Below are 15854 nucleotides of genomic sequence, written 5' to 3' on the forward strand. Positions count from 1 at the left end.
AATGCACACATACATACATACATACATACATACACACATACACACACACCATTCTATTAAGTTAGCCTGATTTTCTGAAACAGACGAGACGACAAGGCGACTACGATGACGACTATTATTACTATTACTATTACTACTACTACTACTATGAATATTATTATAATACAAGTCCAGATATTATAGAAACACACACACATAAATACACGCGATTATATTATTATTATATATACCGTAGCTTTGTAGAAACGGAAGTGAATTCATTGATTCAACTTCTTCCCGCCCCTTCTAGTAGCCTTTCAAATCGTCCTTATCGCAATAACTCTATGACGTTTCGAGAATTTTCAAAAGGTATATAAATTTTCATTAAGTAATGTTATTTGATGAATTATATGAAAAGTATGATAAATTATCAAATTTTAATCTCACACATCTTCCTATATGATCCTTAAAGTCAAGTTATATATGTATCGTATGAAATTAATTAAAATTTGAAAATTCAATTGCATTACACATTATCAAGAAAAATTAATTAGAATAATTATACCCCCCTTTCCTTCCAAATATTAATTCTAACATTGTCAATGCTATATATCATACGATCATTTATTACATTATTTTGATATTTAGATAAAAACAATGATTAAAGCTTACAAAAGTAAGAAAAAATAATATTTGTTGGAAACGAGAAAGGAAAAGGAAAAGGAGGAGTAGGAGGAGGAGTCACGTATCCAATAGAAGTAAAAAACGAGGGGTTGAATCTTTTTGACATTCGCATTGGTCAAAGGAACACAATGAAAATTGAGAACCGCTGAATTCCAAGGGATGGACGAAGAACACGCGAACTAGCGTGTTACATACTCGAACTCCTTTACCCACCCCCGTCTCCCACCCCCAACCCCTCCTCGTTCTCTATCTTTCTCTCTGCCCTTCTCTAGCAACCCTCGTAGTGAAACACGCTAACGCTTGGCGCACCCTACAATCTCTTATTATAATAAAAATGTTCACAGGAGCGATGGCTAGGTATAAAAATACTTGGCTGGGGCGTGCAAGCAAGCAAGCAAGCACAAACGAGCAAGCAGAAGCAAGCAAGCAAGCCTGTACACCACCTCCGGATGGGAAAGCAACACCTATGTGACGTTGGCACGATAAACGTGCGATAAACTTGGGGGAGAAAGAAAAAAAAGCCCCCTTTGAGTTGAACTTCTCTATACAGCGAGAGAAACTCCAAAATTTTCCTTTGCGAAATTTGAACTTTCGAACGGGACCGAGGGGTGAAAGATGGGGAAAGAAAAAAAAAAAAGAAACGATAAAACGCAAAGAGAGAAAATCGGAGAAATGTATCGTCATCGGCCAAACAAAAATAATGAGACCTCCTTACTAAAGAGGACCCTTAAATTTATATATAAACACAATTGATTGTAAAAAATATATTTTATTTTATTTTGGAAATAAGAACACGATGACGTAATGACCGATCGATGTAAAAATGGACGCTAATAATAAAAGTACAATTCGAATTCTTGCGAGTATTCGCGTCACGAAGTTTTCTTTTTTTTTTTGGAGTTTTTCGGCAGGTTTATGTCGATTTTACAACACGACGACGACAACAACAACAACAACAACAAGAAAATAATAATAAAAAATTGAAAGATAACCGGATTATTACTTCGGTAAATAATTTATAAATGTATAAGGATTTTTTTTTTTTGCACGCAAGCCAATATTGGTTGAGAATATCGTTGAATGAACCTTTCTAATAGAGAAAGAGAGAGTGACGAGACGAGGTTTTATGTATGAATAGTTATACTTGACCGTTCTTTGAAATAAACTCTATAAAGAAGGTATTGTTACTTACGTGGGGGCACTCATATGCGCGGCATTTGGAATACCGCAGTGACCCGGATTAAGAAAAGTAACATATTGTAGGCGAGGCATTGTACGTGATGATGTTAATTTGAATTAGTACGATTATAATATATATTTTCTAATATCTAATTATTCTAAGTAAGGAAAATTAACGCGTTTGCGCTGAAGGGTGTGTGTGCGTGTTCAACAGGGGATGTTTCTATCACGTGAGATTAACGAGAATAAAAAAGAAAAAAGAATGAAAAAAAGATTGGTAAATAAAGGTCGGTTGTTATAAGTTGGTTAATGTATTGCGTTTACACCCTACTCAAACCCCAACAACCACCCCCGTCCATCAATGAATCCTCAAGAGAGTGAGAGTAAGAGAAAGAGAGAATAAAAAAAAAGAAAAAGAAGAAGAAGAAAAGTTTTAAAATAGCACGACCCTTGCCAAATCTCTTACACTTGGTCACGATTTGAGCGCTATTTCCTTAGTAGTCTTGGAAGAAGAAACAAAAAGAAAAAAGGGTGGTGTGGTATAGTACCATATACACTAGGAACAACGTCAGAGGCGAGAAGAAGTAAAGGGTTGGAGGTGAAGGTGGAGTGTTAGCCACCACCTCGAGTTAGTTTCTAGCCTAGATTCGACTCTCCCTGGCCGATCCGAGATTTTAATTAGGACTTACACCGCGTGCGCGCCCACCCACGTTAAGAAAGGAAGATAGATAGAGATAGGGAGAGGGAGAAAGAGAGAGAAAGAGGGAGGGAGAGAGAGAGAGAGAGAGAGAGAGAGAGAGAGAGAAAGAGAGAGAGAGAGAGAGAGGTACTGCGACCGTTCTTCTCAGACTAATGATCTCTCTTTTCATTAATAATTCAGCCTCGAGTGTCGTCTTCAACGTGGAACGCAGAATATTGTACTGGTAATGATGCCAACCGCGCTTCGCGACGCCTATTGTTTCTAAATACTCGTGGAAAAATTAAACAAAAAATAAAAATAAAAATAAAAAAGGAAGAAGTAGAAGTAGAAGTAGAAGAAGAAGAAGAAGAGAAAAATATGTCTTCCCTTCGAAAGATTCGCAAACGATTCGTTTGGAAAATTTGTCTTTCATTTTCGAAGGAATGAAGGAAGGACTACTACTACTACTACTACTACTACTTTTTGTATCGAAACTAATCAAACGTGAATTTTAAATATCAGTTCATCATCATCATCATCATCATTTCAATTTCGTTTTCATTTTCTTAAACGAAGAAGAAGACGACACCAACGACGACCTTGCAGAGAAGAAGATGCGTACATAACCGATGATTATGTAAAGACAGACCAAAAATATCTTGAAATGACTGACAAGCGTTTGGCCTCATATACCATATCTTCTTCTTCTTCTTCTTGTTCTTCTTCGCTTTCGGACGATTTGACGAGAGTTATTTACAACCGGATTCGTCTTCGTCATATAACTTCTACGAAATTTCGTATGGATCGGTACGAACGTGGAATAAATTAAACGCGTCGTTCGTAGAAAAGAATTGCTTTGCGCGTAGATACCGATGATGATAAAAAAATTTTGCATACACTTTTTCCTTTAACCCTTCCTTCCTTTCTCTTTCTGTTTCTGCCATAAGAAAAAAGAAAAAGAAAAAGAAAAAAAAAAGAAAAAAAAAAAAGAAAAAAAACCTGATTTTTCCATTAACAAAAACGTACTCCGATCGAACATTTTAGAGAAAGAGAGAGAGAGAAGAAGAAGAAGAAATTGTCCGTGAACATTTCCGAAGGAACATTTCGATTCCCTACACAGATAGCTAAAGATGATATAACTAAAAATAATATATATATAAAAAAAAGGAAAAAAAGATAGGAGAAAAGATGGAAGAACTAGGAAAGAATAGGGAAGAGGGTTGTGATTTGTTAAAGAAAAAGAAAAAGAAAAATAAAACACACAGAAAAATCGAAAGAAGACGAATAATCAAGATGATACAAACAAAAACAAAAAAAAATAATAAAAAAGAAGAAAGAAAGAAATGTTGAAATCCCTGACCGAGACGATTCTACGTAGAAAATCAGTCAGAAGTTGGTGGAATCACCGTCGCGCCACACCACCACCACCACCACCGACGACGACGACGACCCCCATCTAAAGGAAAGGAAAGGGACAGAAAAGGAAAGAAGGAAAAAAAAAAAAAAAAAATAGACGTGCACCGCGGCTTCGGGCGATGATACAGATTTTCATCGGAGGAAGTCGTTGCACTTTATGCTGAATGGGCAGTGAGTCAACAACCCGCGATCCCTTCTTCTCTAAATGTGCGTTAGTGTATGTGCGTTAGTGTGTACGGTAGCATCTCTACACAACACCTTTAACAGAGTCTTCTTCTTCGACTGTACCCCTCCCATCTCCCACCTCCCACCTCCCCCTGCCATCACCCCATCTAACTCTTTCTCTCTCATTTGTATCTATCCATCTTTTGCCTTCGTCGACTTTGTTCTTCTTTTTTACGTCCAAGAAGAAAAAGAGAAAGAGAGAGAGAGAGAAAGAAAGAGAGGAAGGAAGGAAGGAGAGAGGGTGGTGTAAAAGAGTGGGGAAAAAGAGGAAACGAGGTCTGGGAATCGCTTCATGCACTGCTAAGCACGAGCCTTCGCGTAATAACACGATCAGAGAACGACTCGTCTCATGCGTCCACGCATTTTTCCTACTAGGATAACTTCCCTTTATATATATAAATATATATATATACACATATACATAAATATATATATATATATACACACACATTATATAAACATAAGCGTATATAAAGCAAGAATGTATCGTATATACGGTATAAACACGTGTATCGACATATATAAGCATATATTATAGAACGTATACACGCTTCGTATATACAAACAAACAAACACATGTATATACATATATATATAGATATATATAAGCGCATATACAATTATATATATATACATGTCATATTATATGCAAACATACATACATATATGCATATATACATACATATATGCATCCATGCACGCATACAAACACAAACACACATGAAGGGATAGAAGAGTAGCAGGAAAACAAGCGGTTGCACGTTGGTGCATAAATCCCGACATAATGCTCTCTCTCTCTCTCTCTCTCTCTTTTCTCTCTGGCCGTAGTTCTATTTTTATGTTAGGCACACATATCGAAGCGACGTGCACCATCAGTAGCGCAAAACAAAAAAGAAAAAAAAAACAAAAAAAAAAAAAGACAGAAAAAAAAACTAAAGAATAAACCGGGGGGAATAGAGAAAGAACGTAAACGGAAGGAGGTCGATATTTCGTGAAATTTGCGTTGACGTAACGTTACGTCAGATGCTATAAAACATTTTTCTTTTTCGTTTTATTTTTATAATAATAATAATAATAATAATAATAATAATAATAATAATAATAACAATAAAAGAGAAATAGAGATCTTCGAAATGAGGAATAACCTTCGACTAATAACGTAGAGATTTCTTTTTTTTTTTCTCTTTTTTTTCCATGAGGTGAGGAGTGAGATTTGTTTTAAACGGCAGGTTTTTAACTTCCATCTGATCTCCCCACCCTCCCCCATCACCAAACCCTTCCTTCGCTAAAACGATTTTCTGCGATTTCATCCGAGCGTAGGATGAGAGCGGAAAAGAGCAAGAAGGGTGAGAATGGTAAGGGGGAGGAGAGAGGGAAGAGGACGAGAAGGAGGGAGAAAGGATAGAGAATGCGGTGGATTGTGCACCTGTACGACGGGTCGCGAGCCACGTGGAAAATTTCAGCACGCCTTCCTTCTTCTTTCTTCATTGGTACGACGTTAAAAGTTAGGCATGATAAAAATACCGAGAGAAATCAAATAAAAATTACGTAATACACCAGTGTCTCGACTATATTAAAAATAAAGAAATCCAAAAAAAAAAGAAAATGGTAAAAAAATAACAAAAGAAAATAAAATCAAATTTGGTAAAAAAAAAAAAAAGAGGAGGAAAAGGAATTAAGAATTAAAAATCAATTGAAAAAAATGACGCTATATGATTATAATTTAATTCTAAAACTTACTACGCAAATGAATCAAACGAAAATGGTGGTTTGAAATTTGTAATTAAAAATTGACACGCGCGCGATTGCAAAAGAAAGAAAAAAAAAAAATATAATAATACTATTTAAAAACCGATCGTATATCGGTTGTGTTAGTTAAAGTTGCGTAGTATGTATGTATATATAAATAAATAAATAAATAAATAAAAAGTATATATAAATCGTTAGGTTTGTTAAGTTAGATTTTAATCGTCCTGTGTTAGAGTTAGAGATTTATTCGCGACGATCTTTAAAGAAAGTTTGTGATAATAACTGTGGATACGAAGAACGCATATAATACGAGAAAAAAGAAAGAGAAATAGAAAGGAAATATTATCTTATGCGTGTTTTTCAAGGATCATCTTTGATTAATTAATGACCACACGTTTAATATTTTTTTTTTTTCGTGACGATCCTTCTAAGACATTTCGTGCTTGTCCCATAAAAAAAATAAAAAGAAGTACATCTTTTTAGCTATGGTTATATACAGTTCTCATTTATTTGAATACATTTTTATTTTTGTTTTGTGTTTTATTTAATATACGTTAACAAAATGATTGCAACTTTTGTTCTATTCTCTATTACAATATTAAAAGAAAAGAAGAAAAAAAAAGAATCAAAACCATTGTAATACACTCTAATACCTAGGACTAGTGAAATAACACGTGATGAAAATAAGCAAAACTACGTGAGTACTTTTTACGTGACCAGGATGAACAAAAAATATATATATATTTAGAAATCAAGGTAAGGATTTCGCGAAAGAATAAATGAAACGAATACAAAACTTAGGGATAAGAAGAGAAGAAGAAATATATCTATTTGAATGAAGAAAAGACAAAAATAAAATCAAATAAAATTAAATCAAATCAAATAACAACCGAATTGTAGGAATAACGAGAAAAAACTGTTCTCGAGTATGCAAAAAAAACACCGTAAGAAAAAGATATTAAAAAAAGAGGAAAAAAAGAAAAGAGAGAGGGGGCCCCCGGGAAGATTTGTCAAGAAGAATATCTAATCAAAGTGGTCCAAACAGGATAATAATTCGAAGAACGTGTCGAGACTTTCGCTCTTATTTTAAAAAATCTTCAAGGATTTGCAAGAAAATTCAAATCGACCTCGATTTATTCGTCATCCCCCCGTAACCCCCGCCGTTGCTCTTTTTACAATCGTTCTCCTATCCGAACTAATACTTCCCTCACGTGTGCTTCGTGCCGGAAGGGTTCTAAAGCCTCGTTTTTGCCGAGAACGTGCGCATGTGCAATAAAGAGAGGAAGAGAAAGAGAAAGAGAAAGAGAAAGAGAGATGGAAATAGATATTACGTCGCTGATAGGAATGTAAGGATCTCATTCTTCTTTCGTACAGCTGTTCTTGAAAGGAAAGCGTGTCTAATCGTACAGCAAAAAGTTTCCAATCGTCCATCAGAAAAGTGCACCAGAAAATACCACAATGAACACTTTTTATATCTATCTATACATATATATATATTTAGATATTTATGGCTTTATATATATATATATATATATATATAATATGTATATATGTGTATAATGTATATATAGTTTTTTATATATTAAAATATATAGAATATTAATTTATATATTGCAATACATAAGTAGAATGTTGCCTAATTTTAACTGTGTTTCTCATCCTTCAAATTTATTCTTTAAAGTCTTTTTGGTCAATAACGGCTATTAATAAATAAAATTAATATAACAAATATATATATATATATATATATCTTACATTTCATATAAATGTGTATACAAATAGTAACATTTAGAGAATTGACGATAAAAGTTTATAAGAATCCAACGAATATAAATATAAATCTAAATAGTACATTTGCCGGTATATTATTATACATACACGTGGACGATGATTCGGTGCTAAATCGTATGAGATGAAAGTACAAATGTTGTAATATATGTATATATATATATATGCATATTCATGTATAATATATGAACCTGTGTGAATTGTCGACAAAATGGTTAGACGTATATCGACCGTTCTATTTTCCGAATAGGTTTGGAAGTAGACGTCGAGAGGCTGTCACTCTATGATTTATACGTTTGTCTGCGCCGCAGGACAAGGTCGTTCTTCCCCCACCCACCCCCTCCTCTACCCTACCCCTCTTCCTCCTTTCAAACCACCTACCAACCCCTTATTCTCACCCTTTCCTAAATTCTTTTGTCGTTCGAATTCTCATCCAGAGGCACGCATTGCAAATATCTTCGATAATTTTTTTCCTTTATTTCGTATCGCTTTGAAAAAACTAAATTTACAAACTTTTTATCCGTTTATTTAATTAAACGTGACTTTTCTATTTTATCAAGACGTCAGTCTCGGGAGTAAATAGATCAAGTTAATGAGTAATAATTAATACGCTGTTGTTGAAACTGTAATGTGCATACTCTATTTTTGTATACCATTTTTTTGTATTATTACCTGACCAATTAGATACGGCTTCTTATGTTTTTTTCCTATGCTTCCTTATGTTTGTCACTGTAGTGAATAATTAAACTTAAACATGAGTTTATATAAAAAAACAATAACGTATAGCAAATAAATTCTTTCATGTAATGTTAAGTATTTTTGATTGTTAAATTAAATGTGTAACGGGTTTTCTTTTTGCAATGATCTAATTTAAAAAATTATTTTTAAATAGTCTTTGTGTTTTTACAGTGAGCACCAATTGAAGATGCAGGACAATTGAAGTATGGAAATGATTAAGAGTACCAGAACAGGATACAAATATTACGTATAATTAAAATGCATAATATTTTTCTTTTTCTCTTATTCTCGCGTAAGTCATCTAATTATATATTTATTTCTCAGACGATGAAACTTTGATTCTAACCGACGAAAGCTTGCTACGAAACTATTGTCGTAACGATAGGCATAGTTTATACATTTCTAACGGTACTATCATATTAATAATCATGAATTCGTGCGGTTAACTGGTATGCGTACGATGATAATATAGCTGTAATATTTCATAGCTAATGGTAATAAGATTTTTAAATATATAATTGCGTTAACTTTACTATAACGCAATACCTCGGTGGTATTAGAACGTATCTAACTGTATGAGAAGATAAAAAGAATTTATTTTAATTTGTATAATAACATGATATTAAAATAGTTTGTTGTTCATTATTACTAATATGTTTAAAAATGCTGTTATTGAAAATTAATAAAGAAAAGATGAATAAACTGTTTCCTTCTTAATAAAATCCTAGACAAGTCTATGACTAAATAAACAACGTTATTCGTTTATTCCTTTTAACAAACGATCAAACAAAAAAATGGAAAAAATAGAAGAATCCTGTGCGAAAATAAATCGGTGACAAGATGGAGGACTTGATGTTAATCACCAATAAAAATCCTTTTTGTTTTTTATCCTGATCATTTACACGACAAATAAATAAAATACACGCGTAGAACATTATTCAGCATCTTCGTAGATTAAAACTACAAAATAAATGTATATATTGGTAAAAAAAAACAAAAAACTGGACTTACCTGTACGTCGAAATGAGTTGTAGTGTCCTGCGGTTGGGGTGGACCTTGTTGCTGTTGCTGTTGTTGTGATGGTGGAGGTGCTTGCGGGGGTGGCGGTGCTTGTGCACCAAACAATTGCGCCGCATGGGAATGAGGATGTTGAAGATGATGCGTTGGTGGTGCCTGGTGATGTTGAAGATGGTGCGGTGGTGCTGCAGCAAACGCTGCCATAAAATGTTCCTCACTTCCGACAACGTCGACACCTGGTTTTAATAAAACTACCCCGGCACCGCCTGCGCTAACTGCTAACGTTGCCGCCGCATTTTTTTGAAATTCTTCTTCACCTGGCGATGGCTGACGACTTCCTGGTGTACGACTGTAGAAGAAGAAAAAAAAGAAAAAGAAATAATTAAAGAAACAATAACGATATTATAATTTGTTCGAATTCATTTGAATTTAATTATTAATTTTTAACGATTGAATATCTGAATTACTTATATAAGAATACTGATAATGACGAAGCTGTTATCGATCGTAAATAAATTTTACAAAAGAAAGTGAAACACTCTATAGAGAGAAGACATGCTTTATCTATATAAAGAGAATGACGTAGTTTCTCCAGATACGAAGAAATCATCGTCGTAAATGTCAGGGACCGCATTGTTGCTTCTGAGATACTAGTTGTAACATAGTTTTAAAGAAAATTATTTTTCTCATTGATATCGCAAGAAAAATTCAAATATCATATTACATAGACGAATACGAAAATCTAGTATATTAAACATAAAAATCTAAATCAATCAAACTAAGGGCCGAATCTTGAAATTTTAATTTCACAATCAAAAATTAGTCTTTATTAGGCTCAACAAAATTCTGTCATAAATATGTAAATATTATTCTTAACTAATAACGATGCATGTAACATAATTATAATGCAAACGATAAAACTTAATTGTAAAATTGATCGCCCTCGTATAATAAATAATCGACGAGTAAATTTAAATTTATAATATCTCTACCCAGCGAATATATAAATAGATCAAATAAAAACGCCCAATATAATATTATTATTTATTATGAAATAATAATTTTAATTTAAAATTGTGTAAAAGATTGTTAATCGATCGAGAGAGAGAAAAAAAATCAAATCTGACGTACCGACGGAAAAGAGAAAACTTATCTTGTGAAAGTGTCGGTAATGTTTTTTTTACAAAGTACTTTTGACCAGAGTCGCAGATGGCGCTAGTTAACGAAAAGTGACAATATGACATAAAACACGTGTACGCGTGATGCCGACGACCGCGTGCAAGCAAAACAACAGCAGCAAACAAAATCAAAGCTTCCACGCCCTTGACAATTTTATCACTGTGACGTTTCTTCTTCTCAGCGTGTCCGGCTAAACCCTGATAAATATTCGCTATTATGCGATATATAACAACATAATACATTTAAATTATCAAATCTGTTAATATGATTGTTTGAAACGTAATATAACAATTTGATAAGCACGTATTCTCCTTCTTTCCTTCCTTTCGCTTATCGACGACGACAATTATTATTGATATTTATACGTATGTATGTTTTTCTCTTTTTCTTGCAAGTATGGAAAAATATTTCAAAAAGTGTTTGCATTCTAATTAATCCTTAATGACTTTTAAGTAAAACCAATAAACAAAAATCAATATGGAAAATTAATAAAATTCGAACGGTGTAGGAAATGAATGTTTCGTTTCTTTTCCTTTTCATCGATCAATACTTACTTGAAACCTTTATCATCGTCAAGACCATTTTGTGAAGCTAATCCATTACCTTGTGGACCAGTATCATCTTTCGAATTATCAAATGGGCTTGCCGATCCTTTATCTTTTTCTTTTTTGTCTGTGTCCGTATTCTATATAGAGGGGAAAAAAACATAAGTATATGTATGTAAATATAAATGAGAAGATTTTATATTTTTCTCTATTTATCAAATTTACCAATCGAAGAGATCCCATTCGAGGTTCTAAATCCTTAGGTGTCGTGGGACTTGAACCAAGAACATATTCCACCATCTTGACTCCCAATCCACCCGTTTCACTTAAAAGAGAAGATCTTATATACCAAAGTTTTGAAATATTAGATCACATTTAAATTTCATAGTATTAATATAAATTCAGCATAATGTCACTTAAATAAATTGAAAAATAACATTTAACCAACCTGCTTCTAGGACTGAGAACAGTCCCAACTTCAGAAGTTTGATGATGATATCCGGTACCAACACCCACTCGTCTGCCCATCGATATTGGTTGTGATACAGCATGATCTATTAGAAAATAGAAAAAATAAAACAAACAAATAAACAAACAAAACTAAAAGATCATATTAATTTGTTAGAAGAAGGGAAAGAAAAAAAAACAAGAAATAAATTATATTTGTTGTTCTCGTCTATTGAAATTTTAATTATAAATCATTGATCGGAACTACCTAGGATAAATTGTCTGTTGAGAAAAAAAAACAGAATCGAGGAAGACATTAAAATTAGCAAAGACCCCTCCTCCTTCTTCTTCTTCTTCCTCCCCCTAGCTATGGAATGTTGGTTAATCGAAGGAATTGAAAAGGGTTAAGGAAGGAGGGGGTGAGAGTAAGGGGGAGGGTTGAAGATTGTCATAGGGTGGATCGGTAGGCACGTCCCTGGCGTTGTTGGGACATTGCCCCTATACCGCCCTCGATGCCGATGCCGGGCGTCTGTCGCCATAGCAACAGCCGCGTTGCACCCATCCTCGTGAGGAGGCGGCGCACACGCAGGAACGTTTCGCATGTGCACGTTCAAATCGCGGAATCAAGTGTTCAGTTTCGCAACACACGTTGCCTGCCACTCTCGCGCCCCAACAACATGCCAACGGTATCGAGATACATCTTCTCTTATTCACCTGCTGCTGCTGCTGCAGCTACTGCTACTACCTTTACAATACTACATTTCACTCAAGCTGGAGGAACAATTATTTCCCCTCCTATTCATTCAATAATGTGAACAACGAAAGTGAAAGCAAGACTTTGGCTGACTTTGTGTGTGTTGTGGCTAACTTTAATCGTAGATTTTGTAATCAATAATTAAACTCATTTTTCATACGACATATACGATGCCCCGTCAAATGCATCATCGTTGAATCAACATACGATTGTATTCAAACCCTATATCGATCGATCGATCGATCGATCGCATACAAATATTTATAACTCGGAATAGATGGACATGGTGACCTTTGTAAAATAATGATCGAAGAATAGAATGGTAAGGTAAACAGGATCGTTTAAGACGTAACGAACGAAGGTATCAAAATTAAGATGAATAATTGGTTTGATCCAAGGTAACGGGATCGATCATTTGAAATGTAACATATGAAAATACCTGAAGTACTCCAAGTAGAATCTCGCCACATTTGGTGGTCGCCCAGGTGAAGTATCCCCCCACCACCTTTTACGCCACCCTCGTCCTTGGAACCGCCTTCGTCCACACCCCAAAGCTTTTTTGCCGAGGGAGCGATCTAGAATATTAAAAAACAATGGTTATAGATCGGCAGTTGGATCGAACATATTTCTTACTTATCTATGTAAGAAATAAATTCATTTACACATTTTTATAAGAGATGAAACTACACAAGTTTTCTTATTTAATCATATGTAAATATCAGAAGTGTGTGTGGGTTTACAAAATTACGGACAATATTATAATAAGTAAGACGTAAAAAATTATTGTCTTCCATTTAAAAACAATGTTTCTTAAATGTATACTTATATCATTTATATTAATAAACATTTGACAATACGTATGTCGAGTCTGCTCGACCAGAACCCAAAATTTCGAGCACACGACACCCCAAATATACACATACATACATACATACTTATTTATTTATTATATTTCTACGTATAAATATTTAATTTTGTATTTGTTAATAGGGATATTCAGAATTAAAAATGGATCGAATAAAAAATGAATTTATTGATCGTTTATTCGTGCAAATCCCACCTGTTTTGGTTAAGAGAAAACAAAAGTGTAGTTTCCATTCGGGACTTAACTACGTATAGTTGTTCGCCGAGGGGCCGTTGCACCGATCCTAACCTCACGCAACTTAAGATCCATGACGTAATAGAACGCGGTAAAAAGAGAATCGAGGAAGAGAGAAACACGAAGACGCACGAGGATCTCGGAATTCTCTATACAGGTGTATTCCGATACGTGTGTGCCGTGACAATGGTACGATATAACGTGGACAGAGAACGCATGTACTATATACCTAATGTAAATGATAATCTAATGCAATAGTACAGGAACGAATCTATTGATATCAGTAGAACATATACTTCTAAAACTTTGAATTAAAAAAAAAAAAAAAAAGAAAAAAAAAAAAGAAAAAAAAAACCTAGAATTCGCATGATAAATTAAATCGATTAATTTTTTATGGAGTACATAAAAACTTTAACAAAAGAATTATACCCCTAATTAGATTGAATTTATTTACTCTCTAAGTATTAATTTGATGAAAGTAAAATGAAACGCGGTGTCAGATATCAAGAAAAAGTATTAATAGAACAAAATTTTATTACGCAAAAGGCAAAGAAAAAAAAGAATAGTCCTGGTTGTTTCGCATTTGTACCAGGGATAGGGGCAGGCAGGCAGATGATCCGTCCACTTCGATCGATCATTTTTCCTATGGGATTGTAACCGGTTTACAAAGCCGCATAACTTGTTCGATTTTTATCAAATCCTCAGTTTGTCAATCAATTCATTTCAAAAACGAACGGGACGGACGAATCGGGGGGCTCCGTTAAGTACAAGTCGTTAAATCGAACCGATAAGGGTTAGATTTTGTCGAGATACCAAAAGCCAAAGAAGAAGAAGAAAGAAAAAAAGAAAGAAAGAAAGAAACAAACAAACAAACAAACATAATAGTTCGTTGCGATTCAACGTTCGATTCAACAAAACACAACGTTCAAGGAAAGCTGGCAATCCCTTATATCAAAAGAAGATAAATCTCAGCTACGTGATCTGAATTTAAAATAGAGAAAATGTTTTCATTCGGAGCAGACAAAAAAAAAAGGAGAAAATAAAAAGAGAAATAAAGACAGATAATAATAATAATAATAATAATAAAAATAAATAAATAAAAAGAAAAGGGAAAAATAGAAGAGATCGAATGGTCTCGATGAAACGTTTCGCATCGATCAAAACTTGTGGATATAATTTAAAGTAAGGAGTAAAGAGAGAAAGAGAAAGATAGAGAGAAAGAGAGAGAGTAAGGGTAAGGCTCGGTCAGCCGGGGATGATATGCCGCGAGTATCGACCGCGACGCCGGCCGGTGGAGACGCTTTCCACATCGCGACGCGTGGGAGAGAGCGAGAGAGAAGGAGAATGACGGGAATACCACCACCTACCCCCACAACCTCATCCTCCGCATCCTCCGCATCATCATCCTTCTCCACCTCACTTCACCACCGTTGCAAATGGTTTTCTCCGTCTTGCTACCGTACCGCGCGGGGCGCGCAACCCTCCGCGCGGCTATTCCCCCCCCGCACTGGCCCCTTTCAGGCGCGTCCACCCACTAGATGGAGAGAGAAATTCTTCCTCCCACCAAAGCACGCCTAGCCGTCTACTCCCCCCCATCACCGCGACCACAAGCAAGCAAGCAAGCAGGCAGGCAGGCGGTCTTCCGACGCGCACCGTGGACGTCGCTAAACAGCCACGGGGCCACCGACCCCTCCCCAGGCCCCCGGCCACGGGTCACGGCCACTGTCCGCGCGCGTTAAAGCACCAACCAAACAAATTCCCCACCCCCCATTGTCTTTCTCATTCTATAAACTCTCTTTATTTATTTATTTATTTGTTTGTTCTTTTTTTTTTCTTTTTTTTTTATTTTTTTTTTTTTATTTTTTATTTTATTTTTTTTACTTATTTCTTTTTTCTTCCTCTTTACTTATCGGAACTATGGCTACAAACGCTCTTTCTATTGTACTCTCTCTTATTGATATCTGTATTTAAATAAATAAATAAAATAAAATAAAAATAAAAAAATCGAAGATTGAACTTTTCGTGTTGTGTACACATAACACCTCGACAAAATTCGTGACGAAAGTGATGATGGTGTCGTCGTCTCTGTCAGAATCTCGATAGATTTATATTTATGTTTACATTATTACGATACTATCGGAATCTCGTGCGGAGATAATTACGTCACGCGATTTCTTGTATGCCTAATGTAATATGTTGGTGTGAATCTTCGAACGTAACGACGTATAATGACGTCGTCGATACAACACACTAGAGACTCTTATTATCTCACTCGTGGATTTATGAATTCGAGTACTAGATCTAATATAAACCGATATGCCTATATATCTTACAGCTGCTTATGATAATGATGATGATGATGATGACAATGAATAC

The 15854-nt window shown here is 34.8% G+C and overlaps 1 protein-coding gene across 3 annotated transcripts in view; it reads right to left on the minus strand.

Annotated features, from left to right (window-relative positions):
- Positions 1-15854, minus strand: part of LOC106784094 (maternal protein pumilio) — a 62853-nt gene that overhangs the window by 40213 nt on the left and 6786 nt on the right. For all 3 annotated transcript variants that reach the window (XM_014743229.1, XM_014743228.1, XM_014743230.1), the window contains 5 exons: positions 12819-12954; positions 11627-11732; positions 11404-11503; positions 11188-11318; positions 9449-9803 (listed from right to left, as the gene is read on the minus strand). In XM_014743229.1, the coding sequence (XP_014598715.1) occupies positions 9449-9803; positions 11188-11318; positions 11404-11503; positions 11627-11732; positions 12819-12954 (828 nt within the window). The remainder of the gene's footprint in view (positions 1-9448; positions 9804-11187; positions 11319-11403; positions 11504-11626; positions 11733-12818; positions 12955-15854) is intronic.

This window comes from Polistes canadensis, unplaced genomic scaffold (assembly GCF_001313835.1).
Source record: "Polistes canadensis isolate GaletaPanama2010 unplaced genomic scaffold, ASM131383v1 scaffold_30, whole genome shotgun sequence".
Lineage (NCBI taxonomy): Eukaryota > Metazoa > Arthropoda > Insecta > Hymenoptera > Vespidae > Polistes > Polistes canadensis.